Here is a 27831-nt window from a genome sequence, read left to right on the forward strand (position 1 = left end):
AGGCCCAACCATCATCAAACAGCCCAAGAAACCACCTCCTGACCTGGTGAAGCAGCCAGTCTGGGTTCAGGGGAGGATGGGTGCCAGGCTCCAAGGAATGCCGGTCACCTGTTGCTCCCCCACAGACAAGGCTTTACACCTTTCTCAGGGGGCACACACAAGCCTTCTCTCCCACTTGCCCAGGTCATTAATTCCAGAAACAGATGTTAAGCACCCACTGTGGATGGGGCTCTCTCAGCTGGCCCAGGTAGCATGCCTGGGTGGAACGCTATGGGCCTCAGACTCAGACCCAAATGTGAACTCCACCTGTCTGATCCAGCCCGTGACACTGAACTTCTCAGGCTCCTCCCATGTAAAACACCCACCTCCCCAGTCAAGACTGAACAGTATCTCCCTGGAGGACATCTGCACACAGTAGGCATTCAGTTATCCTAACAGCCACCCTTTACTGCATTCCTGCTGTGCACCAGGCGCTGTTCTAAACACATCTCACATGAATTTAATGTAATTTCAGTTAATTTCCACAACAAACCCACTTAAGAGGAAGAAGACTGACGTTCAGAGGAATTAGGTGACTTCCCGAGGCCACGTAGCAAACAGGTTTCCGACCAACCCAGAGCTGTGGGCTTGGGCCTAGGCGCCCCCATGTTCTGCTGTTCTCAACCAGGGTCACCCTCTTGCCCTGCTACCTAAGGTAGCCTTTTGTTTCCATTTTTCATTTTCATTCATAAGACATGGGATCAACTTGGAGTAGGCCAAGGACAATTTCAAGTTGACAACTGGAAAAAATAAAAACTGACTGCAGGGAAACAGGGGACACACTTGAGAAAATGCAGCATTTCACACCTGGTCCCAGCCAGCCTTCTCAGACCTGCCCATGTCACTTCCCGACAACACTGCCTTCCGGCTCTCCGAAGCAGGTACATTTACGCCCTGGGCTGAGCAAGGCATTTACACAGGAAAAACAAAAACAACAAAAATGTCCTTATGAAGAAATTGTTTTATAAATAATATGCCCAGTACATCAGAATGATAGCACGTGTGTTTAACTTCTTACACACTTACAGGGGTGTAAGAAATTCCCTTAGGACAGTGTACACAGAGGAGTCGAGACCCATGCTTAGCAACCACACTTTGGTCTGAGTTCACTTCCAAACACTGTTGACAGACGAGCATTTACAGCAAGCAAGGGGGCTGCCTGGCCACTGACCGACAGTCCTGCTGCCGTCCTGGGCACTGCGTTCGAGCAGCGTACAGTGGACATTCGCCTGGATTTTACAGAAATGAGTGACACAAAAATCAAAGTGCTCACAGTAAATGATTACTATTGGTCCCAAGCTTAATACACAGGGAAAGTTGGAAAACACCAGGAAAGCTGAGAGCAGATTTCCAGCCGCAGAGACTATCTCTGTGTCAGGCAGACACAGCTGCCGTGCACTCAGCTGGGACGGAGCTGAGACTGAGGAATGTGCTGGAAATACACAAACCAATGACTGTGCGTCCCAGGTGAGGCATTAACAGATTCCAAATTCATCAACTGTTCTTGGAACAGAGCCTCCCTTTGGACAGGCTTACTTTTGGCTTGAGCACTTCTGTCCAAGGATACCGTAAGACAGGAGGAAGTTCTGTTTCACTGCGTCCAGAGTTTGCCCAGAGGCACCAGAGTTCACAGTCCAGAGCCCACAGTGCAACGGAGCCATCAACAACACCCTTCTTTCTTCCATTTTTTCCCTCCTGTTTCATTGGTCAGAACAAAGAACGTGTCTATTTTTCAAGGCTAAGAAGCAGAAGTGTATCTGGGTGTTCCTGGGCCGTAAAATGAGAGTAAGTGCTTAGAGGCAGCACAGATCTGGAGAGGGTACCCAAGCTGCTTACTTCCAGCTGAATTCTGCTGAAGCACATATTCGAGAAGGTCTCCAGACCTCTGGATCCTTAGGGTACAAAGGTAGGAAACAACCAAACCACTGCTAACACAGAAATACAAACACACATGGAGACCATGGGCTGAAGATCCATCACTTTATTTATGGCCAAAGGGGACGAGGGGGCAGAGATACAGAGGCATGCCAGCAACACAGCAGAAACAATCCAGTTGGCCATCTAAAATCTGTAAATGAAACACAGTGCCAACTGGCTTTCACCCCCCTTCACCCCCATCCCGCCTGCCACAGGTCGCATTTCACTGTGTAACAGAAATGAAAATCCTTAATCCTGGAGATAAAAGTAGATAGCACCTGGTGCTTCACCTTGGCAGGGAGACTGCGATGGCTCTGAGACATCCACTGAGTTGTCACTTTTAATCATTGCACACGGGCCCGGCTGGTTTCCCTAGTTGGTGTCGTGATTTCCAGGCCTTGTCGTGAAGGAGACGGCTAAGCGGCAGTTCATTTGGGGAACAATGAAGCACTCTGAAACACTTAGTCCTCCAAATCTTCCAAGCAGGAGAACAAGGCTCTGGACTCCCCAGATCTGAGGCACAGATGATGCACAGCTGATCCATGGAAGGTGGACAGTGAATCAAGGCCCACTTCCCAGGCCAGCAACTTAGGTCCCCGGGCAAGGAGGAAATACCACACACGAAACGCCAAGTCCTTTTCCTTGCAGCTCACGAGGTTCCAAAGCACCTTCCACAAACACCTAGAGGGGTCCAGCGCGAGTGATGGATCTTACGGTTTCGGCTCCTGGTCTCCAAGAGACAAAGGACTCAGGGTGGCCTGTCTCACTGAGGAAGCTGGAAGTAAGGATCCTTTTGTGCCAAGTGCCAGAGCGTCCTCACTCTTAACCTTTGACTGTCATAACCTTCCAGGGTCTGTATGGAACATACTTTCACAAGGCACCAGCAGGGCGCAGAGCACAGCTCAGAATTTGAGACGGCCTGGCTGCTCAGAGTCCGAGGAGGGGCTCTGACTTCCACCATGGAGAAAGAACACAGTGGAGGCCAAGGTGAGGGAGAGCCCCAGGCCGGGAAATGGGAGATTCATGGACACCGGGCCTCTTGTTCTGCATAGGCAATGGACAGGGCTGGGCGGCACCAGCAGAGCTTTGGAGAATTAAACTGGTTTACCTCTCGACCTGGGTGGGGCGCACAAGGGGCCATTACGAGAGATGGAACAGAAGGAGTATTTTTGGTCCACTGCTGCAGGAGAAGGGGGCAAAGTGGAGGCCAGCGGGGCTCAGAGCCCCGAGGGCAGGCTAGCAGTTTCTGCGGCAGACTGGACCATTAGCGGTTAGTTCAACATAACCGAGGGGGAAGAACACCTTCCCTGGGGTCCTTGTCCTCAAATAGGCTTCCTCCTCAGGTCCTCCAGTCAATCCAGGGTTCCCTCAGCCAGAACTTGCCCTGGACAGTGGACGCCCCTCGGCCCTCTCTGTGTCAACAGCAGTGGAACCAGTGAGACCGCAGCCGAGGTCCTTCAGCCAGTGCTGACGCAGAAATGACACTGGCGACAGTGCGGGCCAGACTGAAGGTTATCCAGGGGAGCGAGGGGCTCCTTCACCGGCCACAGGAGCATCAGCCTCCAAGACAGGTCTCTGGCCAACGTCCCCCAGAGATTTCCCACTCGGGATTTGTGTTTTGAGTGGAGAACCAGGAACCACACCACTGGCTCACGCGCACTAAACGAGGAGCAGTGTGACTTCACACACAGACTGCTTGCGCCTAAGCCACAGAGACAAGCTCGGAGTAGGTGAGTTTGCTGCACCCTTACACCCTCCCCTTCTGCCCGGGTCACCCTGGAGCACCACGGCCAGGAGGCCAGCCCAAGCCCCTCGCCCACCCACTGCACCCCATCCCACCCTCCCCAGCCTGAAGCAGAGGCCTCTGAGGAGGTCTCAGGAAACACCCTGTCCGGGTTTCCTCTGTCCCAGCTGGCTCTCCAACATCCTCGAGTGGGGACCCACAGGCAGAGCTCACGCGGCCTTTCTCCTGTCAGGCCGCTGGTCATCCTGCAGGGTGTGGGGAAGAGAAAAGGATGAAGGTTAAACTCAACTTCAGGGGCGTCCCTGGTGGCTCAGCAGTAAAGAATCTGCCTGCCAACCCAGGAGATGCAGGTTCGATCCATGGGTTAGGAAGATCCCCTGGAGAAGGCAACCCACTCTAGTATTCTTGCCTGGAGAATCCCATGGACAGAGGAGCCTGGAGGGCTCCAGTCAAAGGAGTTGCAAAAGAGTCGGACACCACTGAGTTAGCACACAAACTCAAGTTCACTCAAGACAGACCAGGCTCATTGCTCACCCCATGTTTACCTGCTCCACATTCATAGAGACCAAGTCATTTTTTGTCTTGGTTTTGCAAAACTACACATGTAATGTGATTTTCCCCACCTTTCCTAGGAGACTCCTGGTGGCACCCTCCCTGCTTAAAGACTGTAGAGGCGGCGGGTGTTCTCACGCAGGGTGGCCAAGGTGCTGGCGAGCGGCAGGTCTTTGACCCTGGCGATCTCTCGAACCGTGTGCAAGGCCAGGCCCGGGTGGGCGTACTGGCAAAGGCTCTTGGGAACCTGGAAGACACCAAGCATTCAGGACATCGCTGTGCTTTCTGTGCACAGCCGTCAGGCGCGTGTCCCCCCCGGCCCTTCCCGAGCAGGGCCTCTGGAGCTGTGTAGAGACCCCTTTACCTGCAGGTGCAGGGAGAGTCCCAGTCAGGGGGGCTCTGGGTGAGCAGGGTCCCACGCTTCCTTGGACAACCCTCTACAGGGTAGGGCTTTGCACTGCCTGGAAGAGAGTGGTTACCCTTCAGCTTCTCAGCCCCCTAGACTTTGGTTCTGCAAAGCAACAGAGAGGAGACATCTACACAGCCAAGGGCGGGACCTGGAAAGGTACTGGGCGCTCTGGTCCTGCCAGCCTTGCACGGGTGACCGCCCACCGCCCACCCTCTCTCCTCAGCGCCTCAACTTAGCTTGAAGACGGCCCTACCTGTCGAGGCAGGAAATAGGGAGCATCCGTCTCTACGATGATCCTCTCCAGCGGGATCTGTTTCAGAGCTTCCCGGGCCTCCCAGGCGGAGGAGTAGGTCAAGACGGCTGTGAAGCCCACGGACATGTTGGGAAAGTGGTCCAGCAGGGGCTCGATGACCGGGTAGCTGCCGGTGAAGCAGTGCCTGCGAGGAGGAGAAGCCCACATCAGGATTCTCTCGTTACCCCCTCTGCCGAAGCCCCAGCTCCCTCTAGACACTTCACCTCTTCTGAGTTAATGTTGCTGGACAAATTCTCAAAAATGCAAAGACTGCATCCGAGGGAAGGACTCACAGTCAACATAGCCAGAAGCAAAACTGACAACCGCAGCCCCTCCGGATCACGATACTATGGGCAGAAGTTACGTCCATGTCATCGAGTACACCGGAAGGGGCCTACGGGTGAATTTTTCTTCTCTTAGCCTGACACCTGTCCATGTTCTTAGTACCATATACACCAGCCCAGAAGGGCCGAGTGACTGTGCCTCGTCTCATCTCTGGCGGCCGCTCCACTCAGAGGCGTCACTCTTTGCCTGGGTGCCTGGAAGGCGGTGGTCTAGAGGCCTGACAGCCCCGCCCTCTTCAGTCACCTGTCAGAACCGGGCTTGGGATCTAGACTCTGTTTCTTCAGTTAACCCATCTCACCCATCTTGAAAGAGCCAGCTGGGCATCACCTCCTGGCCCCTTGTAGCCAGAGGCAGCTAAGGGCCGGTGCTCTGGCTCCCTGTGCCCAGCTCAGCCCCACACCCTCTGGGGAGTCACCAGCGGACCGTCTCTCACAGCTCCTCCAGGGCCCCCTCAAGCCAAGCCCATGCCCAGAACGGGCACACGGCAGGAGGCTGGTGAGTTTACCCAACTAAAGAACCCCTAGATACCATTTACAGAAGATACCTCCTGGACTTCAAGGTGGGGTAGGGAGGAGTGGGGAGGGATGAGCTTTCAAACTGCAAGGAGGAGAGAGAGTTTCTTTTCTGGTGCCCTGGAATGGTGTGCTCAGTCACTGGGCCCACAGCAGCTCCCCCCAGATCAACAGCTCTCATTTCTGAGAACTGAGCCTCCGTTACAACCTGCTTCATGGGATGGGGGTCACAGCGATTCAGGGTATTAGCTCAAACCATATGAAGCTGTCATTTTTTACGTAAAAAGTGATCAAGTATCAGAAATTTCATATGGGTCAAAATGATAGCTAATCTTTTGAAAAGATTCTACGAAAAGACCTAACATTATCAATGCTCTTTTCTCACTGCGTTTGTTTTTCCCAGTAACATCCTAGACAGAGGGACATGTTCACTTCCTTTGCCCGCTGAAGTTCCAGGCTCTCACCTGTGAATCTTGTAGTCTGGAGGCACGAGTTTTTTCATGATTTTCAGCAGATCTTCATCAGCTTCCCGGCAGTGGATCACCAAGGGCTTCCTCAGAGACACGGCCAGCTGTAGCTGCCTCTCCAACACCTGCGGGAAGGCAGTGGCAAAACCTGTGGGTGAGGGCCATTCTGGATGTCTGTTACCTCCAGAGCAGCCAGTCCAGTGGGCAACCCCCACCATCTCCCATTCTTTGTTTTTAAGCTCTATAATGCATAATAATAGCTAACATTTACTGACTGCTTACTAGATAGTAGTAGTATTTAGGTGTATTATAACCTGTAATCCTCAAAAACACCCTAAGATAGGGTGCTCAGCCCATCATGTAAAGAAACGGAGGCTCCAAATGAGGCCAGATAACTTGCAGCTGATTAGCTGGAGCACCCCGATTCAAACCAGAACCCAGGCTCTGCATGGAGCAACCACTAGGCAAGGCTTATTTGGGGCTCCAGGGGCGGGACAGGGCTCAGAAGCAGCACTCCAAGATAAGTGTGCTCTCCTTTACTGCCCCTGCCCCTACTCCCACTCCCAAGAGGGAGCCCATCACCTTGCACACTTTTTCCTCCGTGAAAAGTTGCCATGGATGTATCTGCATGATGCCTGACTCTCAGAGGTGCTCAATTATGTGTGGAAAGAATAAATACTAAAGCTATATCCTGCAACTTGCTTTCTTAACCAAAATCACATCTGCTAGGTGACTACCTACAGATACATTTAAAAAAACAATGCTCTTAATATTTCCATGAGTAGTTTTTTCCAATCATGGAATATAATTCACGTTGGAATTTTTAACATCAAATTAGAAGATGCTTTGAGTCAGGTGACTCACTTGAGAATGACATGTTCAAGTCCAGCGCTCGCACTACCTTGTCTCAAGATAGCGGCAAAGAGCCAATACCAATTCTGACGTAACTCAGGTTTAACCTGTGTTTTCAACTAAAGGAAAGTGAGCCAGGAAACCAACAACATGGAATGCTTTCAAGCACTTTAACGATGAGCTAATCCCAGTACCGACAGCCCACTGGAGCCCTCTTTAACATATATGCCCTCTTTGAACTCCTCCAGAGGCAGAAGGCTGCAAGAGATTCTAATTTCAACACTTAATTTTTGCTTCTAAAAAGCTACTATTTGCATAATCAAACTACTATAGACTTGGGGTGGAACATTACATGGCTGTTAAAAAAGCATATTTTTCAAAGAATATTTAATGAAGCGGGAACATTTTCACGGTGGAAAAAACATTCAAACTACTACTTTCTATTAATCTCCTAAATTCTTTTTTAAAAGATATGTACATACAGCACTCATTTCCTTGATTCTTTGACAGGTACTCATAAGACATGCCACCAACTGTTCCATGCAACTCTCCAAGGGATAGCGACAATAAAAATATGAATTCCAAAACACATCTGAATTTTAAAAACTATTAAGAAGAAAGAACTGTTAGGGGAGGAACAGTGGCTGCAGTGGAGCACGTGTCCTCCTCAGGAGCCAGCAGAAAAAGAACAAGAGGAAATGAAGCTCACGACAAGGGAGAAGTCATGGTCGCTCTCTCCTGGATTGGGAAATGATTCTCTTTGCTCATTTGTGTGTTTTGCAAAATATTCTGCAATGGGCACACTAACTTTAAAATCAGAAGAAAAACATATTGTTTAGTTAAACAAACAAAATGTGTTGCTTCCCAAGAAGGAATGGAAGCTTTGACATTTGTATCATTAGCTGTAAAGGTCATTCAGCCCCTACCCTCTTCTTTCGTAATACAACTGAAAGGAAAGCAACAGCTTGCGAAGCATTTGACCAATGACATCTGGGGTTGGGGAGAGGGGGTCTGGATAAGAGCAATCATGTTTTTAGAGATTCTGAATTCTTTAGTTCCCAAAGTGGAGAAATGCTTACGTAACCACTAAGAGAGGAACACTGTGAGCAAACGAAGGACGACATTACCTTGTGCTGCTCTGGGACAGGCGTGGTGCACTTGTGAGAATAATCCAAGCCCATCTCCCCGAATGCCACGGCCTTGGGGTGCCTCAAGGCCTGCAGAAGATTCCTTTCTTGACTCTCACTGTAGTAACGTGCAAAATGCGGGTGACAGCCAAAGGCACCCCACACCAGATCCTCCTGCAACAGGTCCTCCCAGAGGCCATCAGTCAGGGTGCGAGGATCGCAGAAGTCAGAGATGCAGCCCTGAAACTCCTTAGGGAAGGAGCTGCTGTAAATCTTCCTGAACTTGCTGAAGGTCCCTTTGAATGACAGCTTGGAATACAGCATGTCCAAGTGACAGTGGGTGTCGATGAAACCCTCCAGCCTGGACTCCCGACGGCTCCTGGGCAGGGAACTAGACGCAGGTTCCTCAGCAGGACGGGGCAGCACGTCCTCCTGGAATGTTCTTTTCTCCTTCACGTGTCCCTCTGAGCTTCTGGAGAAACGAGATGAACGAGACTTCCGGGATCTGCCTTCCTTGGCAGCCTCAGGCTCCCTGGAGGTGAGCGAGGGGCTCACCGTCGAGGTGGGGGAAGAGCCCCGGCACCTCCTGCCCGCCTGCATCGTGTCGCTGCTGCCACTGCCCACGGACGGGTATCTGGGGGTCTTGGGACCGCTGGCCCAGTAGCTGGCATAGTCACACCAGGGACTGCTGTACAAGTGAGCTGGGTACATGACGTAGTCCGTGGGGAAGGCAGAAGCCTCTGGAACTGTGGAGGGTTTTAGGGGGACGGGCTCCTCCTGAGAGAACCTGGCTGTGGAAATCTCGTCCACGTCAGACCAGTCACTTCCTGAAGAGGTGCGCTCCATCACCACCTCCCGGTCCTTAGGCTGCAGAGGAGGAAAGAGACAGAAGGTTTGCCTTTGACCTGTGTGAGGACAGCCTCCCATGCTCGGCCACCAGCCAAATAGAGGCCCTGGCCACTCTCAGGCCACGGAGATGGCACGGCATTGACTCCTTAGTGCACTTTGTCATCTGGCTTCCTGATTACTTTGCAGAAAGTGAGCCAGGTTACCACGGAATAAACTTGGGATCATGGTGTCATGTGCCCTCCCTGGAAGGGAGGCTGTGCCTGCATTCCCTTTCTGAAGAGCCCCTCTTGGGAAAAAAAACTGCTCTCTAGGACATACAGGGTATGGGGGGTGCAGTTGTTAGAGAAAAGCACTGCCCAGCATCTCATCACTAACAACAGGTCTGTTGCGCATTCAAAATATACCACCATGCAGTTGGAGTCCTTGGAGGCTGTGTCTGCAAATTCTTTGACGTTACTCTCCATTGAAAGTGGGGTCTGTGACCCCTCCCCTTGAACCTGGGCCAACTTGTATGGTAACTGACAGAGCCGGAAGGGACTGCAGCTTCCAGGACTAGGTCAAACCAGTCTTGCTCCTCTGGGGGAGGTCGACTACCGTATGACTTCTGAGCACCCACAACCACATCCTAGAGGTCACAGGTAGGTGCCAAGCACCAGCTGCTAGACATGTTCACATGTAAGCACGTCAATAAAATACCTCTCACATACACTAACAGATAATTAACACCTTTGCAATCTAGCTCTTCAAAATATATTTCACTGTTTCCTCTTCCCCCAACAACAAAAGTTAATCTGATTAAAATTATAAAAAATGTCCAAATGGAAGGTAAGGGTTTCTCCTCAAAATGATACTTCCCTTTTCTGAGGGTTCATTTCATATTTAAGTCCTCACAAAGTCTCTTGTAGACAAGATACACTCTTTTATTTGAAGAAGATAAATGACCCTAAACAAAACTCAGTCAAGCTAATTTGAGTATTTATTTAAAGAGGTTCCTTAAACTCTTTTTTTTTTTTTTTTTTTTTTAAAGGGAGATGGGAAGCAAAAAAAGGTAACAGATTTAGTAATTATTCCTGGGGGTATGACCTCACAATTCTCTGCTAGATATCATTTTAAACAAAGGTTTTAAAGATAGTTTTTAGTTTTTTATAAAGATAACTTTTTAAAAAGCAATAAGCTAAGTGGTTACGTATAAAATTACACTGGAAACTTAAAAAACATAAAATATGTAGGAGGAGGAATAGGGCAACATAGGGCCAGTTGGAAAGCTACTTTTCACTAAATACATTTTTTAGTTTTAAACCCTGGAAATATATTTCCTAAAATACTAACTGAAAGAATAATTAGACATGGTTACACTGTAGGATGCCCCAAAATTTACCTCCCAAGACTGAACAAATGCAAAGGGATTTGCAAAGGGAACAGCTACTTGTAATGTGGGATAGAATTTCCAGGGACAGAATAATACAGACCAAAAAGTGCTACATTGTATCAATGAGATCTCAGCTACAGGAAATTCTACAAGTCAAAAGACATCTTTTTTTGTTTAATATATGTAACAACAAATAACATGGAATGGAAAGGGGAGGAGGAATCTACAGAGACTAAGAGATTTAACACTTTAGAAAATGACACAGATGACTCTTACATCCTGCTTCAAACAAACTGAAACAATCATGAAATAGGGAAGTTTAATCACTGACTGGATATGTGTGCTCAGTTGCTCAGTCGTGCCCGACTCTCTGCGAGCCCATGGACTAGCCCACCAGGCTCCTGTGTCCATGGGATTCTCTAGGCAAGAATAATGGAGTGGGCTGCCATTTCCTTCTCCAGACTGACTGGATAGTTGACCCTATTAAGGACTGGGGGGACAGGGCAGAGGGAGAGATTAGAACTGTAGTTATGCTTGTTTTTTCCCTAAAGATCCTAATTTGAGAGATAAACACCAAAATATTTATGGGTGAAATGATATGGTAGGTGCAGTTTTCCTCCAAATAATTTGTGGAGAGAAAAGGGATACAGAGCTCAAACAAGACAAGATCGGCAGTGAGTTAACACTTATTGATGATGAGTAATGGGTAAGTGGGTAATTTTCATAAATATTTTGAATATCTCATAATAAAAACTTTAAATGGAAATAACAGCAATTAAAATGCTAACTCAGATGTAAGGGTAGGGATGTCCTCTGGCTGCTTCACAAACTATTATCTGAGAGTACTGGTTAAAAACAAAAAACTAATTCTGCAGTTCCATCTCAGACCTCTTGAGTCAGGTTCTCATTCTTCTCATCAGGGAAGTTCAGGAAATCACATTACATGACTCAAAAAGTAACTCCAGTGACAACAAAGACCATGTCAGAGAAACATGTGAAAAGGTTCAATAAAACTAATCAAATATGAGGGGGTGAGAAATGGCAGAGTAGGGGGAAAAATGACTTCAGAAAATGCACATGTACCTAGGAATACATATGATAAACAGACTTTGGCGACATCATCTAAGACCTTGAAAGACTTTATATATAGTCAAGTTGGCCAGGAAAAGGTTTTGGATTTCCTTTTTGGGAAAATTGACAATTACCTATACTCAAGATTGCCTAAGGTTCAAGTACATATGGTGAAATTTAAAGCTGCATTTATTGAGAGTCTACTATACCCGAGGCACTGAGCAAAGTATTTTCATGTATTAATTTAGCATTCAGCAAACTTCAGCCCACAAGCCAAATCCAATACACTGCCTGTTGGTTTAAGTAAAGTTTTATTGGAATATAGCCAGGCTCATTCACTTTAATATTGTCTCTGGCTGTTTTCATGCTATTACAGAAGAGTTGAATAGTTGCAATGGAGGCCTTAAAAGCTCAAAAAACCTAAAATATTTACTATCTGGTCCTTAACAGACAGTCTGCTGATCCCCATATTAGTCTGTAATAACATTTAAAGAATCATGCCTTTTTATATAGAGGAAGAAACGGGGGCTCAAAGAGGTTAAGTGACTTTCTCAAGACTGCAGTACACCAGCAGAGCCAGGATATGAACTCAAAATGTCTGATCTCAACACTCATCTGCTAACCTACCCAAAAATATCCTCAACAGGCAATCTAAGTGTCCAGTCTGACAAACGGGAGTTTGGGCATAGAAGTTTGGAAAGTTCACCCATACCAGGGAACTCCAGGCAGTGAAACAATGATCTACATTAGACAGAAACACAGGCATTATACACTGGGTTGGCGGGAAAAGTAGTTTACGAAACCTACTGCTCTTGGGGTTTCCAATTAAATACAGCACATGTGGGTTTTGTCCTTCCTGCCAAAAACCTATTAAAGTTATAGGAAATGGACTTGGAAAAGCATAAACCTATGAAGAGAAAGCATACAGAAAAAAGAGCAAAGCAAACTAAAAAAAAATCAGATACTAGAAAGCAGATAAAGGAACAGTCACTGGATAAGCAGATCACAGATGGCCAAAACCTAGGCCTGCAGTGAGAAAACCCCCAAAACATGCTGAATCATACTATAGGCCCCCAGAAGACCCAGGAATTGGAGGTATCAGAGCTCTCAAAATGAAGGCGAGGCTGGAGATGAAAGTAAGAGGATCTGTGAAGTTAGAGCCCCAGATCCTTGCTCCCATCCTGCACAGATGGGTCTGCCCCTTCCCCGCCCAGCAAAAGATAAGGTTCGTGCTTGGAAAAGTTAAGCCAAGGAGCCCGTGGAAGAACCAGGGACAACAGACACATAGCTGAGGGTCATCACATGTTAGACACTGATGAACCCAGCCACCCCCTCAACCTGACTCCTAAAACACTAGCAGCTGGACCTGTGCTCCTGAGCAGAGCACTGGAGGATTTGTCCCAGGGCCCCACCCCTCACCCCCCAGCAGCCTCTCAGGATGAAACTACAGGTGATCACATGATGTTATAGGCAGCAGTTGATAAGCCCACCCAGGCACCAAGACTTCCAACTGGCTTAATGCTTCATCGTTAAAATATGAACAGATACCAGAAACATCTGAGGAAAAGCCTAACACAAAAGATGACACCAAAATATTTAGGGGAAAAAAACAAAAAAACAGAAGAAAACTCTGAAAAAATAGTGTGGAAAGAAAACTTTGAAACAAACTTTTAATTCATATTCTCAGAGAAACAAGAGATGGTATTATAACCTCAAAATGAAACAGGATGTCTAAAAAAGGACAACTTAAAAAATTGAGCCAGTGTTTTATAATTTAAGCATGCCAAAAATTTTAAAAGCATGTTTATCATCATATGCACTCTCCTTAATTATGCATCAAGAAAGCAGAGATGAAAGGAGAGAGGAAAAAAGGAATCGTAAGGAATCAAAAGGAATATACCCTCAAAAAAGAAAGAAACATGGAGAGCAGACTACTTATTTTGACAATATTGAGAAGAAATTAATGGTACTGTTAGGGGAAGCACACTGACTGAAACCGCCCACCCTGGCCAGGCACCACAGTAACCATGTGCATAAGGTGTTTTATGACAGGAGGTCCTGGTAAGGAACACGGAACTAATAAGCCATCAGGAGAAGGAAGAGTTAAGGAAAGGTCAAAAGGAGACACCACATGTCCAACCACCTCCCAGAATCCTCCTCTCTGGCATCCATCTTGGCTGAACAAGGCGTGCACCACCAGGAAGGACTCCAAGTCAGAATGATTGGCTAAGGACAACCCGGAAACGAATCCCATCACCATAAAACCCGAGACTGCAAGCCACATGGCAGAGCAGTTCTCCTGGCTTCCCTTACCCTACTGCTCTCCACCAGGGTGCTCTTTCCCAATAAAATCTCTTGCTTTGTCAGCACATGTGTCTCCTCGGACAATTCATTTCCAAAGGTTAGACAAGAGCCCAGTTTCTGGCCCTGGAAGGGGTCCCCCTTCCTGCAACAGTACTAGCAGTTTGGAGATGAAACAGTCATAAGAACAGAAAACTACAGGAAAGAAACAAAGTAAGATGAACTTCAAAGTAGACAAACTTTTATAAGATTGGAAATATAATCAGAGTATACTAAGTCAGTCAGCTATGAATACGGTCATAATAATTGTAAATAGATTTGACTAAAAATTGTATTATGAATCAGAGCTACAGGAAGGCAGAGAGGATACATTTTCACGTGTGGGTACCGTCTAAGTGTAGAGAACTAAATTCTCGTCTCCTGTGTAGAAAGTCCACAGATGTCTAAATTTTTAAAAAATAAACAATGTGAAATTACTTAGAAACACAGACTAGAAAGAGAGATGAAAGGGGCTACCTCCGACCAGCAGTCATGAAGCATGGGCAGAGATGGTACCACAGAGGAATGTTTTTTCCCTCCGAATCAGAAACAATGTTAAAAACTGCTCGTTTCCCTTCAGTGTTATTCGGTGTCACCCTCTCCCTCCTCTAGAGCAACAAAAGTTTATCTGAATGTAGTGTTTCCCAGATGGAAGTCAGTCTGGAATTTTCCAGATTCTCTTGCAAGTGTTGGCCAGATTCTTCTCAACAGATATGAGCAGATATAATGGGGACTACTACTGAGCCAAACTCTTAAAAGGGAGGGAATGTACTTTGCTCTTCTCCCCTTCCTCCTGGCTGGAATGTCAATGTAACATGCGGAGCCTGGTCACAGCCGCTCGAACCACAAGGTGGAAACCGCCGAGCGGCAGCAGAGTCAAGCAGGAGGCACCCAGGTCCCCCACACCATGGACCCATCCTCTATAAGGCATACTGCTCAAGTCAATGTTATTTTGGCCTTTGTTACACAGGAACATCTGTATCTTAACATATAAATCATAAAACAAAGCTAGCACTGAATTGAGGTTTCTTAATAAATCTGAAAGGCATGATACAAGAGAACTATCAGTTTGTTTCCTGAAGCCCTGGGTAAGTCAAGGACTGCGTTGAATGAGTAATACCTATGATCAAACTAAAAAGACCAAGGACATTTAACAAAACTCAAAACTCCACACTTGACCTGAGCTTGACTCACCTTCTGGCCATTCAAATGCGAGTCAGAGTCATCCAGAAACTCCAGGGGTGGAGAGCACTCTTCGGTGACCATCCTTCGGCCACCCAGGGGCTCCTCGCTGGTGCTCTCCTGAGGGTCTATCACCACCCTCCTGTCACAGAAGCTGCTCTTCTCCAGCACAGTGTCCTCCTCCTCCGCTCTGACCTCTGGGGTGGTCTCTTTCTCTTTCTGAGGAGCAGCCACACTGACACTCCCGGCTGGTCCCTCTCCGCGGCGGGGGTGCTCTGCGATGTGGGGTTTTGCCCGTGGGGCCGCCTCTCCCTTCCTCTTTGGCATCGACTTTCCCAGGATGCCCTGGATGGCCTTTAGGTAGATCATGGCGGAGCCCTGGTCTCGAAGTCTCTCCCTCTGCCTTTTCTGGACCTTGTGTGGTTCCTCCACTGTACCATTTTGACCCTCCGCTTCCGCTGCCAATTCAGAATCCACGGAGCTACGAGGGCTATCTTTGGAATCAACCTGGAGGAAAAAAATGAGAAATTATGAAAGGTGATTTCATATATGAAGCACTTAGCAAATGAGACATTAGTGGAGACGTCATGCCAGCCCTCAGCACAGTCAGCCACTGTTAACAATTTCAGTAGAAACTGGACTAGAAGAGCGAGCTAAGAGAGATGAAAGGGGCTATCTCCGAGCAGCAGTCACGAAAGATGGGCAGAGATGGGTACCACGAAGGATGCCTCTGCCCATCCTTTCTCTACAGCTACCACGAGGAGTTCTACAATCTGGCAATGCCGCTTAACATGCTTCAACGACTCTGTGTCTGCCTGACTCCTGAGTGTGACTCCGGAAGCTCTCCTCCCCGGTTGGCCCCCAACCTTCCTTCCAGCATCATCTCCTGCCTTTCTCCACTCACCCAGGTGTCCTGGAAATGAGGGAAGCACTGGAGAAGGGGGAAAGGAGGGCCCTGGAATAAGCAGCACCCCAAGCATCAGAACAGCATTTCATAATCCTTTTTGGGCACACACAGTTCTTGTTTCCTGAAATGTCCTTATCCGTCAAGAGAACTCAAATGGCACCTCTTCTGTGAGGACTTTCCCGATGCTTAAAGTCACTCACTCCTCTGACCCCTCGTACTCCAAATACCTCTGTTATCACACTCCACACCTCGCACTGTGATGAACTGTCTCATTCTCTGCACCACCAGCCCCAGCACGGCCTCACCCAAGCACTGGACATCCACTGAGTGAAGCAGAAGACAGGATCCCTCGTGAAAGTCTCATCACTCAAGAGCCAAGATGCACAATGCTTTCTCGTGTCTGGGTTGCGTGACCTTTTAAAGGGCCCCCAATGGAAGGATGCTGCCCTCTTCATCTCCCTGCTCCTCCCATCTAATGCTGGGCCAGGATGAGCAGGTGCTCAAAGGAGGGCAGCAGCCTCAAGAACACTGGCTGTGAAGTCAGACTGACCTGGGATTATACTGTAGCTCTGACCTGTACAAGCTGTGTGGCCTTGGTCCAGTCTCTTAACCTTTCTGAGTCTCACTGTCCCAGGGTCTACATAGCAGGTGCTCAAACATTTGTTCACTGGTATCTAAGCATTTGTTAAGTAAGACATAAAGATAACACTGCCATCAACTATACTTCAATTAAAAACAAACAAACAAGCTTAAAATCTTAAGGGTTTAGCATAACTATGGCTTTACTTCTCAAAAAAATAATAAAATAAAACAGATAACACTACCCACCTCACAAGACTGAGAATTATGTGAATGCACCTGATGTGAACTGACTCATTGGAAAAGACTCTGATGCTGGGAAAGATTGAAGGCAGGAGGAGAAGGGGACGACAGAGGATGAGATGCCTGGATGGCATCACCGACTCAATGCACATGAGTTTGAGCAAGCTCCCGGAATTGGTGATGGAAAGGAAGGCCTGACGTGCTGCAGTCCATGGGGTCGCAAAGAGTCAGACATGACTGATCGACTGAACTGAACAGAGGTCAAATATTGAGATTCACATTTGACAAGCTTTAGCTTCCCAGCTGACATTAATGGTACAGAACCCACCTGTAAGTGCAGGAGACGTTAAGAGACACGGGTTCAATCCCTGGGTCAGAAAGATTCTCTGGAAAAGGAAATGGCAACCCACTTCAGTATTCTTGCCTGGGAAATCCCATGGACAGAGGAACCTGGCGGGCTACAGTCCATGGGGTCGCAAAGAGTCAGACCTGAGTTACCTACTAAACCTCCTTCTCCAGCACATCATAAAGTTCAAACTTTTCCTTCCACTCTTCCTTCCCCAAACTGAATTAAAAATTTGGACATGTCATCAACAGATGGAGAGAGATTTCATGTTCCCAGGTTGGAAGAAACAATATTGTGAAAAATGACTATACTACCAAATGCAAGCTACAGATTTAATGCGATCCCTGTCAAACTACCAATGGTATTTTTTGAAGAACTAGAACAAAAAACTTCACAATTCATATGGAAACACACTAGACCCCGAATAGCCAAAGCAGTCTTGAGAAAGAATGGAGCTGGAGGAATCAACCTTCCTGACTTCAGATTATACTACAAAGATACAGTCATCAGAGAATGTGGCACTGGCACAAAAGCAGAAATATAGACCAAAGGAAAAGATAGAAAGCCCAGAAATAAACCCGTGCACCTATGGGTACCTTATTTTTGACAAAGGAGGCAAGAGTATACAGTGGGGCAAAGACAGCCTCTTCAATAAATGGTGCTGGGAAAACTGGACAGCTACATGTAAAAGAAAGAAATTAGAACACTTCCTAACACCATACACAAAGATAAACTCAAAATGAATTAAAGAAATAAATGTAAGACCCACCCTCTAGAGTAATGGAAATAAAAATAAACAAGTGGGACCTAATTAAACTTAAAAGTTTTTGCACAGCAAGGAACTATAAACGAGGTGAAAAACAACCCTCAGAATGGGAGAAAATAAGAGCAAATGAAACAACTGACAAAGGATTAATTTCCCAAATATAGAAGCAGCTCACACAACTCAATGCCAGAAAAACAAATCACCCAGTCAAAAAGTGGGAAAAAGACCTAAACAGACATTTCTCCAAAGACATACACATGGCTAACAAACACATGAAAAGATGCTCAACATCGCTCATTATTAGAGAAACGCAAATCAAAACTACAATGAGCTATCACCTCACACCGGTCAGAATGGCCATCACAAAAAGTCTACAAACAATAAATACTGGACAGGGTGTGGAGGAAAGGGAACGCTCTTGCACAGTTGGTGGGAATGTAAACTGATACAGCCACTATGGAAGATGGTATGGAGATTCCTTTAAAAACTAGGAGTAAAACCACCACATGACCCAGCAAACTCACTCCTAGGCGTATACCTCGAGGAAACCAAAATTTAAAAAGACACATGTATCCCATTGTTCACTGCAACACTATTTACAATAGCAAAAATATGGAAGCAACCTAGGTGTCCATCAACAGATGAATGGATAAAGAAGCTCTGGTACATACATACCATGGAATATGACTCAGCCATAAAAAGGAATGCATTTGAGTCAGTTCTAATGAGGTGGATGAACCCAGAACCTATTATACAGAGTGAAGTAAGCCAGAAAGAGAAAAATAACCATCATATACTAAAAGACAGTACTGATAAATTTATCCACAGGGCAGCAATGGAGAAACAGACAGAGAGAACAGAATTATGGATACAAGGCGGGTGGGGGAGGAGGGCAGCCAGAGGGTGAGATGTATGGAGAGAGGAGAGAGTAATGCGCAGATGTACACTACCATACGTAAAATAGACAGCTAGTGGGAATTTGCTGTATGACTCAGGGAACTCAAACGGGCTCTGTATCAACCTAGAGGAGTGGGACTGAGAGGGAAATGGAAGGGAGGTTCAAGAGGGAGGGGACACGTGTATACCTATGGCTGATTCATGTTGATATTTGACAGAAAACAACAAAAGCCTGTAAAGCAATTATCCTTCAATTAAAAAAAATTAGATATGTCATACTAAAGGCTAAACATAAGGTAGGTGAAGGTGCTCACAATAGAGACATTTAACCTTCTCTATAAAGTAAACGAAAATCATCAACTACCGTTAGAATCTGAGGGACTTCCCTGGGGAGTCCAGTGGTTAAGAATCCTCCTGCCAATGCAGGGGACATGGGTTAGATTCCCGGTCCTGGAACTAAGATCCCACGCGACACGGGGTGACTAAGCCCATCTGCCACAACAAAGACCCAGCACAGACCAAAAAAAATTTTCTAAAAATCTGAGAAAACCTTGCCCACAATTATCCTGGAGGTAATATGGCACAAGATGATGATGCTGGCCAGCAGGAATCGCTAACGATTCCAAAATGCCAGTGTAGCTATGGTCTAAAGGTGTTCCCCACAAAATTCAAATGTTGAAACCTGATCCCACGGTGGTGTTATTCTGCGTGTTCTTTGGGAAGTGATTAGGTCATGAAAGTGACTAATTCTTACTGACAGGATCAGTACCCTAGTGAGGGGGCCCCAGACAGCTTCCTTGTCCCCTTCTGTCATGTGAGGACATAAAGAGAAGTCTGTGACCCAGAAGAGGGTGCTCACCAAGCTGGCACCCTGATCTCAGACTTCCAGTCTCTCGACTTTTGAGCAATTTCTGCGGTTTATAAGCTACTCAGTCGGTGGCATTTTGCTACAGCAGTCAGAATGAACCAAGATAAACATCTTCTCCTCGGAATATCCCATGACCTGGCACACAGACTTCTCTGATGAGGGGGACACACAAAGCTACGTGTGTACGTCTCCAAGTCCTCAGAGCAAATGCAGAAGGGCAGGTGGAGGGGTGGGAAGAGGCAGGTGAGTGGTGACTTGTTAGACAACAAGTCTGCAAATGACTGTAGAAAAAAGCGGGTAAGAGGGGAAGGTCAAAGAGGCATTTTCAAATCATTTAAATAAGTACTGTGCCTCGTTTTCAAACAAACCCTCTCTATGGCGAGTGCTTAGCAGTGCTAGAGAAGGATAGTTGGGATTAATTCTATCAAGTCTCAGAGTGTACTGACATGAATGATCTTCCAAAGGCGCAAATCTGCCTTCCTTCTATACAGAACTCCCTAATGGCTTAGAATAAATCCAAATTCCCTTGGCTCCTAACACCCCACTGCAAGCTGCCCCCTACCTAGTTCCTCAGCCTCCATTCCACCAAACCATATCCTGAGGCAGTCTCGTGACTTCTTCAGGCCTCCCTCCAGACATCATGCCCCTGAGAAGCCCCCTCGTGGGGCCACCATCCAACAGAGTGCTTGACACACAGTCCTCACGTAAGTGCTTATGACTGACAGCAGGCCAAGGAAAGAACCCCAGGACTTCTGAGACAGGACCAGACTGCTCATTTCTCCAAGGGGAACCGAGAGAATGACTGGTAAAGCAGGCCCTTGAGCCCTGGAGGAGAGGCGTGTCTGTCATTAGATGAGACCACGCCCCATCAGGGGCCACGCCCTCAACGCTCGAGTTCCGGCCCAAGAGAACCCGAGCCCAGCACGCAGCGCACCTGAAAGACTAGGCTAGAGTCTTCCCCGCCTCACGATCTGGTTATTGGATTCAATTTAATCAACTGATCGTTTTACCCTGTACCCCAAACCACTGAAACTGCATCAAGGATAAATGACAAGATCAAACTAGCCTCATATTTACCTCATTTACATGTGTCATATTAATATACTTCATATTACCTACACTTATGTCAAAGACAAACCCTTTCAACTCACCATTAAATTTTTTTTTTTTTTAAATCAATGTGCCCACACAAGGGTTCTGACCGTGAGGGCCACATTGAAAACACGTGGAACACTTCTCCTAAGGATAACAACCTGCCAGCAAGGACACAGAGCTAAATACAGCCTCACTTCTCAGTTCCACATCAGAAACCACTCAGCAAAGGCTTTAGGACAAACTGTTTTCCTTCTGGCTGGTTCCGGGTTTTTTAATGATAACTTTATTTAGGGGCAGCCCATCTTAACCAAGTTAAGACTTTGCCTTTCTTTGCTCCTCCACGTACAGAACTCCCCACCTCTAAACGCCCGTATCTCCAAAACCTAGAAAGCAAATCACAAGCAACTAGAAACACTGCCTGGCACAAGCTAGGACCTCGATGAATATTTGCTCAAAACCTAATTAAAGAGGTGGCTGACGCTCACACAGTAGCCGGCAACAAAACCCAGGACTCATCTCCTCCCTCTAACCCGACTGGAAGAGACGGAACATTTCCAAATTCACGTTCAACTTTCTCTCTCACACACACAGTGCAGGTGCTGAGAAAATTTAATCAATCCTTTAAAAAAAAAATAAGTGGGTGAAATGCACCTCCTCCGTGAAGCACTCCTGCTCCCCAACATTATGAATTCATAACCCTCCCGTGTGTTCCCACTGGGGAACTAAATGTTGAACCTCTAAAATAACCCTGCCCCACCATGCAAAAGCCCAATGTGCTGGAAAACATAACCCTGGTGAAAAGCCACACCAAAAACCAAATCCTTTTTCTTGGTTCTGTGCCTCGAGGTAGGTATATGGCACAACTCAGTAAATTAACAACTAAATTGCATACACCTATGTCTCTGGGGCACGCCAGCCACCTGGCACAGCGAATCTCCACCATGACTGATTGATTGCCAGTTACAAGCACCTGATAAATACTTCAATACCAGAAATCTGCGCCCACACCCGTGCAGAACCTCAAGAATTTTAAGGTAGTTTCAAAGTGCTGGCAAGTTTGCAAACTACCTCTCAACGGAACTTCAGGCCATCCCCTGGCGTCTATCCAGTTTGCGCTTAGTGCCCTGGGAAGACCCCAGAGATCTTAACAGACATCTTTTTCTTAGCGTCCTTTCACCAAAACTCCACCGCCAACATCTCAATCCAGGTGGAAAGGGCTTTGCCGTTTGCAAGGCATTGGGGCCACTTACCTTAAGGCTGCAGGCTTCTTCCTCGAGAGAAGCCATTTCTTCTAGAGAAGGTCTGACAGAGCGCAGAGGGGATCCCCCTGACGAAAGGAACCCCTGTGAGCTCGGAATCAGGCCTCGTTTGCAGGCGGCCCCACCCGCACCTGGGCCAGAGGAATGGGAGGAGGAGGAGGAGGTGGAACTTCTGCGGCGGGAATGCGAGGAGGAGGTGGAACTTTTGTGGCGGGATGAGCCCCAGGACACATCGTCCTCTTTCTGGGCTTTCAGGCGCTTGGGGCTGCTGGCCCCTCCTGAACGCGACACAGAGCTGTGAGCTGGGCGGCTGGAGGGGGCCACATCACTGGGCTCCCGGAGGCAGCTGCGCTTGCGGGAACTCCGATCCGAAGTGCTGCTCCAGTGGTACTTGACCTTGCGCCGCTCCGACGCCATGGGCACCTGCAAGGTAAACAGGCGGCCGGGAGTCCACCACCTTCCCTGCTGGCTGCCCCTTCCTCCAGCCTCCCGCCTTCCCGGGAACCCCTGGGGGAGGGCAGGCCACTAGGTCACAGCCAGGGGATGACTTCACTGACCTTTCCCCTTTTCCACTGCCCATCACAGTTCTCAAGGTTTCAGAGACGCTAAAGCGCTTCCTATGTCGGCGATAGCAAACCGCTTCGAAGTCCAGAAGGTCCCAGGATTTACTAAAGGTTTCCTTCGATTAGGTTCCGAGCCCACAACGTGCTTCCGCGATTACCAAGAGCTTCAGTTTGCACAGCGCTACTTCGGGGATGTCAAAGCGCTTCCGGAACTACGACGCGCTCTGACTGAGTTTGCAATACAAAGCCCTTCGCAGATGTCAGCGCTTCAAACGGCTACAGGGCGCTGTTAGGTCCACACTTGGAGGCCAGTCCTGCAGCCCCTGGGCGGGCCCGCGGCCAGGAGGCCCGGAACGCCGAGCGCGGGCCGCAGAGCAGTACCAGACCGGCACGCAGCCCGCCCTGCCCCCGAGGCCCAGCCGACCAGCCCTGGGCCGGAAGGGGGCGAGCCGCCGCTCAGCCGGCGGCGCCCGGGTCCGCCTGCTCAGAATATCCCCGGGTCTGCCCGTATCCCGTTCCTGCTCTCGCCCCCGGACGTCGGCTCCGCAACCTGACGCCCTGCCCTGGCCGCCCGCTTGCCGTCCGCCCCAATCCTGCGGGGCCGGCCCTGCCTCCGCCGGAGCTGGGACCACACCGGCCTCTGCTGGACCCGCCTACCGGAACGAGTTGTACGGCCCGCAGCCCGGCGTGCGGCGAGGGCGGGTCCTGCGCTGAAGAGAGGGCGCCCATTGCTCAGATCAACAAGGGGCGGAGCTCCGGGCAAGACGGAGCCCCTCTGTTGGTCAGTAAGTCTGGAGGCGGAACCCTTCGCCTTACGAAACTCGTCCATTGGTCGGAAGCTAGACGGGCGGAGCCACACACGTTAGCTCGTAGAGCTGGAAGCAAAGGTGGGGTCGCAGTTCCTCAGGCTTGCGGATAGTGGAGGAATGGGGCACCGACTGATCCGTGCTCCCGCGGCTGTTCCCTGCTGCTCAGCGCTGTCCCCTTTAGCAGGACGCCTTCAGATTCAGATGCGCTGATCAAACCCACACTAGCGTCATCACTCCATTTACAGAGCAGGAAACTGGTTCAGAGACCCAGTGACAAACCCAGAAACTGACGGATTTGGACTCAGAAACTACGGGGTGAGGGGTGGGGGGGGGCAAAAGACTACACAAAAACGTAAACTATCCTCTGGCAAACAAACACCAAAGTTAAAAAACAAGGTACAAACTTGGAAAGATGTTTGCAACACATAGCAAGGGGCTCATGTCCTTACTATGTAAAAACTTTGGCAATAAGATAATTAAGTGGGCAAAGGAAATGAATTGATGAATGTAACAAATAACAAAATTGATTAAATTTCATGTTGCCATATGAAAAAATGGCTCCATTTTGAATTATTTAATGAGTACAAATAAAATTATGTTTTCACCCATTAGGTTAGCAGTGATCAAAAAGCATGATGATATTCTCTGTAGTTGAGGATGTGCAGAAATGCACTCCCATACATCACCAACTGAGCTTATACTGATGTAACCTGTTTGGAAGGTTTGGTTGCAGGAAGAATGAAAACAATCTCAGTATCCAGCAAGTGACGTTAGTTGCGTAAATTACAGAATAACCATACAATGGAATAGCAGGCAAAAAGAAGGAAGTGCTCCAAATATACTGTTGAGGAAGAATAGCCAAGAAAGACAAGAAAAAACAGGATCCAGAATAAATGAAAATACTGTGTGTAGTAAAAAATGAGAAGTGGAGCCTCAAGATACAAAATTTTTTATGTCTGTGAGTAACCACTCTGTGTGCTTCTAATAATTTTATTGAGATATAATTTACATACCATAAAGTTGACCAATATATAATTCTATTATATTTTAGTATATTTAAAGTTGTGCAACCATCACCATAATCTAATTTTGGAACATTTCATCACTCTAAAATCTTGTGATCATTACCACTTCCCTCCCCAAACCACTCCCTGCTCCCCCATACACACACTCCTAATTTCTGTCTCTCTGGATTTGCCTGTTCTGGACATTTCACAAAAATGGAAGTATATATGTTTGGCTTCTCTTAGCATTATCTTTTGGAGAAGGCAATGGCACCCCACTCCAGTACTCTTGCCTGGAAAATCCCATGGACAGAGGAGCCTGGTGGGCTGAAGTCCATGGGGTCACTAAGAGTCGGACACGACTGAGCAATTTCACTTTAACTTTTCACTTTCATGCATTGGAGAAGGAAATGGCAACCCACTCCAGTGTTCTTGCCTGGAGAATCCCAGGGACGGGGGAGCCTGGTGGACTGCCGTCTATGGGGTCGCACAGAGTCGGACACAACTGAGTGACTTCACTTTCACTTTTCACTTTCATGCATTGGAGAAGGAAATGGCAACCCACTCCAGTGTTCTTGCCTGGAGAATCCCAGGGACGGGGGAGCCTGGTGGACTGCCGTCTATGGGGTTGCACAGAGTCGGACACAACTGAAGCGACTTAGCAGTAGCAGCATTATCTTTTCAAGTTCACCCATGTTGCATCAGTACTTCATGTTTTATGGTTGAATACAATTCCATTGTATGCATATGCCACACATTCTGTTGATGGGGCATTTGGGTTGTTTCTACCTTTTGGCTATCATGGATATTGCTGTTATAAAAACTGGGGTGCAAGTTTTTGTATGAACATGTTTTCATTTCTTAGATACATAGGAGTGGAATTTCTGGGTCATATGGAAACATTACCCAATCGGCAACTGTCCTCTATTGCTCAAAATGCTTTGGAAACATACTGTTCATAATTTGAAGGTGCTTACCACATCTCAGGTCCTTTTTGGGGTACATAACACAGACTCTAGTTGAATCCTAACAGCTACCAGAGCTTAAGACAAAGGTGTCAGTAGAAATCACTGTCCACCTGGGCTGGAGTCCACTCAGATTTCTTATGTACTAGTACAAAGCTGACCTTGCTGGGGGGCTGTTGAATGCCCTTTTACTATCAAACCTATGAAACTGGTACTTTTTATCTTCCCCCATTGTACAGATGAGGAAACAGAAGCTCAAAGTAACTCCCTAATTTGGCCCAAGATCATCCAACTATTAGCCAACATTTTAGAGCCAGCGCCCAACCTCTTAGCTACCTCACTATACCAACTCATGGATGCAGAGAAACTTCTCCATATCATCTGGACACGCAACTAATTATGATACACATTAGCTTTCCCAATGTGTTTTTATCTTACGAAATAAAAAAATCACTATATTAGGCTTATTTAAAATAGGATACACTGAATTTAAACTAGCATTTTAACAAAAAGACTTGCAACATGACTTTTAAGAAATAAACCCATTGCATAAATGTTAGTTGAATAACAAAAGTAGACACTTAATGTCCTTTTTAAAAATTTATTTAATAAAACAAGATGTGCATTTTCCAAGTATTTCTGTAGCCATGTCTCTACCTCTTCCTCCCCAACAGCCCAGGGAGGGAGAATGAATGAATGCATGTTACTTACAAGGAAACTGAGGTCTCAGAAATTAAATGCTTGACTTAATTAGCAGCAGAATCAGTCATGAAACTAGTTCCTCTGGTTCTTCATCCAGCCATAAATAACACATACTCTCTAAATAACAGCTCCATTTAAATTATTAGCGTTAGTGGGGTGGGAAAATAAAGGTGCAGAGTAAGCATTAAATAAATATCTGTGAGTTGCAAGATTTCCAAAAGAGAAAACAGAGAAATCTCCAGAGCCTTCTGCCAAGTGTCTGGCTTGTGTAAAACTTGAGACCTTGAGGAAGGAGTGAAGAACCGAACTGGGACGCAAGTTGGAAGTCTTTGAGGTCATGGAAGTTTGCAGGCGGCAAATATGACCTAGAGAGCTTAGCTTCGGAAAGTGCCATCAGCACTCGGAATGCTCCAGTGGTTGTCGAGGGTGAGAGCCAGGAAACGGCATCTGCGGGGGTGGTTATCATCACATACTCCCCAGAACCACAAAATTGCCCACATCCTGGGCTCATGGACCAGGGTTTCCACTTTAGTGGCCTGATAACCCAGAGGTCTTATTGACAAATCCCAGAAAGGAAGAGGACTTCATGGATTTGTGTGTCTTGGAAAGCTGAGTCCTATCTCCCCTGACTCACTCTGGAAAAGTGGAAGTATCTCTTCACCTGACCCAAGGGAAGCTGATGTTTGGTGTTTCCTGGGAGATCGCGATTCTTCCTTAGATCTTTTTCTTGATCTGATGTTCATCTTTCCAATGGAGGACGAGGGTCCTCAGCTGTGTTCAAGTCATCAGGGGCCAAAAAGCTCAATGCTATCCAGTTTCTCTTCTTTGTAAAGCAGGATATTCTCCATGAGTTTCCTTTTGGCCTCATTGATCTCGATTTTCCACGAAGTCTCTGTAGCTGACATTCAATGTAAAGAAAAGCAACTTGAACAAAACATAAATACCTTTTGCAACTACTGATAGCTGGAAATAGTTACTATTATTGTAATTCTAAGAAAGTCAGACTTGGTCAGAGTTTTTGACTTAAACTGGGGTTCTGAATCAGGCCTAAGTGGAATGAGCATTGCCACTGCTTCTGCCTTTGCAGGGAAAAACTGCCACCTACCCCTAACTTTCAGAGGGGAAAGGCTTCCATGTTTCTCCCCTGGAAGTAGGGGACAGTGTTAGAATGAAGCTTACACTCTCTCTTTTTCCTCTCACCTCCATGTAGGAAGAGGAACAACAGGAAAGGTCAGAGTCTGAGACACTCACAGAGCCACGTTTACTAGGGGAAGAGGATGCTGAATTGTAAAGGCCTTCTGAATGTTTATTTCAGAAGGAACCTGGTGTATTTGGACCCAGGAGGCAGAAATATAAAGTATCTTTGGAAGCAGCTGGCAAGGTGTGAAGTGAGGATGAAAAGGCAGGTGGTGACAGACCACAAGGAGCTTTGCTAGTTCCGAGGGAGTTTTTACTTGGTCTCTAAGTGCAGTGCGGAACCACAGAAGGGCTTTAAATGAGGGGTGACAGGAGTTGTTTTTAAAAAACCACAGTGGCTGATCCCTGGAAGAAGAACTGGTGAGGGACCAGAGCAGATCAGGGAGGCCACAGGGAGGCTGTACAGTCACCCAGCAAGAGGAGAGTAGTTTAGACGAGGGGGAGGGTTACGGGGGCAGGCCATGCAGAGAAGCAGATGGAGGTGAAGGATACTTAGGTCAATAGAGAGGCGTGAGTGAGGGACTGGACATCAGGGCTGGGGGGAAAAGGAGGATGACACTCTTC

At 47.3% G+C, this 27831-nt stretch overlaps 2 protein-coding genes across 3 annotated transcripts in view; both read right to left on the bottom strand.

Moving 5' to 3' along the window:
- Window positions 1-1298: 1298 nt before the first annotated feature.
- On the bottom strand, window positions 1299-23224 carry TATDN2 (TatD DNase domain containing 2). Of its 2 annotated transcripts, none has more exons than XM_019984789.2 (8): window positions 22585-23222; window positions 22019-22450; window positions 15080-15574; window positions 8257-9123; window positions 6275-6402; window positions 4915-5098; window positions 4324-4499; window positions 1299-3945 (listed from the first exon to the last, which is right to left on the bottom strand). In XM_019984789.2, exons 2-7 carry the CDS (start codon window positions 22442-22444, stop codon window positions 4359-4361), a joined length of 2241 nt encoding a protein of 746 aa, XP_019840348.2. In that variant the 5' UTR covers window positions 22445-22450; window positions 22585-23222; the 3' UTR covers window positions 1299-3945; window positions 4324-4358. The 2 variants fall into 2 exon arrangements, 1 of the variants encoding a protein (XP_019840348.2); XR_002183342.2 differs by lacking the exon at window positions 1299-3945 and adding an exon at window positions 4617-4713 and having other exon boundaries at window positions 4363-4499; window positions 22585-23224.
- A 2731-nt stretch (window positions 23225-25955) lies between these two features.
- IRAK2 (interleukin 1 receptor associated kinase 2) overlaps window positions 25956-27831 on the bottom strand; it is a 56224-nt gene continuing 54348 nt past the window's right edge. Inside the window, exon 13 of the mRNA XM_019984860.2 lies at window positions 25956-26968. Within this exon, the coding sequence (XP_019840419.2) occupies window positions 26856-26968 (113 nt within the window). The 3' untranslated portion in view covers window positions 25956-26855. The remainder of the gene's footprint in view (window positions 26969-27831) is intronic.

The sequence above is a fragment of the Bos indicus genome, chromosome 22 (assembly GCF_029378745.1).
Source record: "Bos indicus isolate NIAB-ARS_2022 breed Sahiwal x Tharparkar chromosome 22, NIAB-ARS_B.indTharparkar_mat_pri_1.0, whole genome shotgun sequence".
NCBI classification, from domain to species: Eukaryota; Metazoa; Chordata; class Mammalia; order Artiodactyla; family Bovidae; genus Bos; species Bos indicus.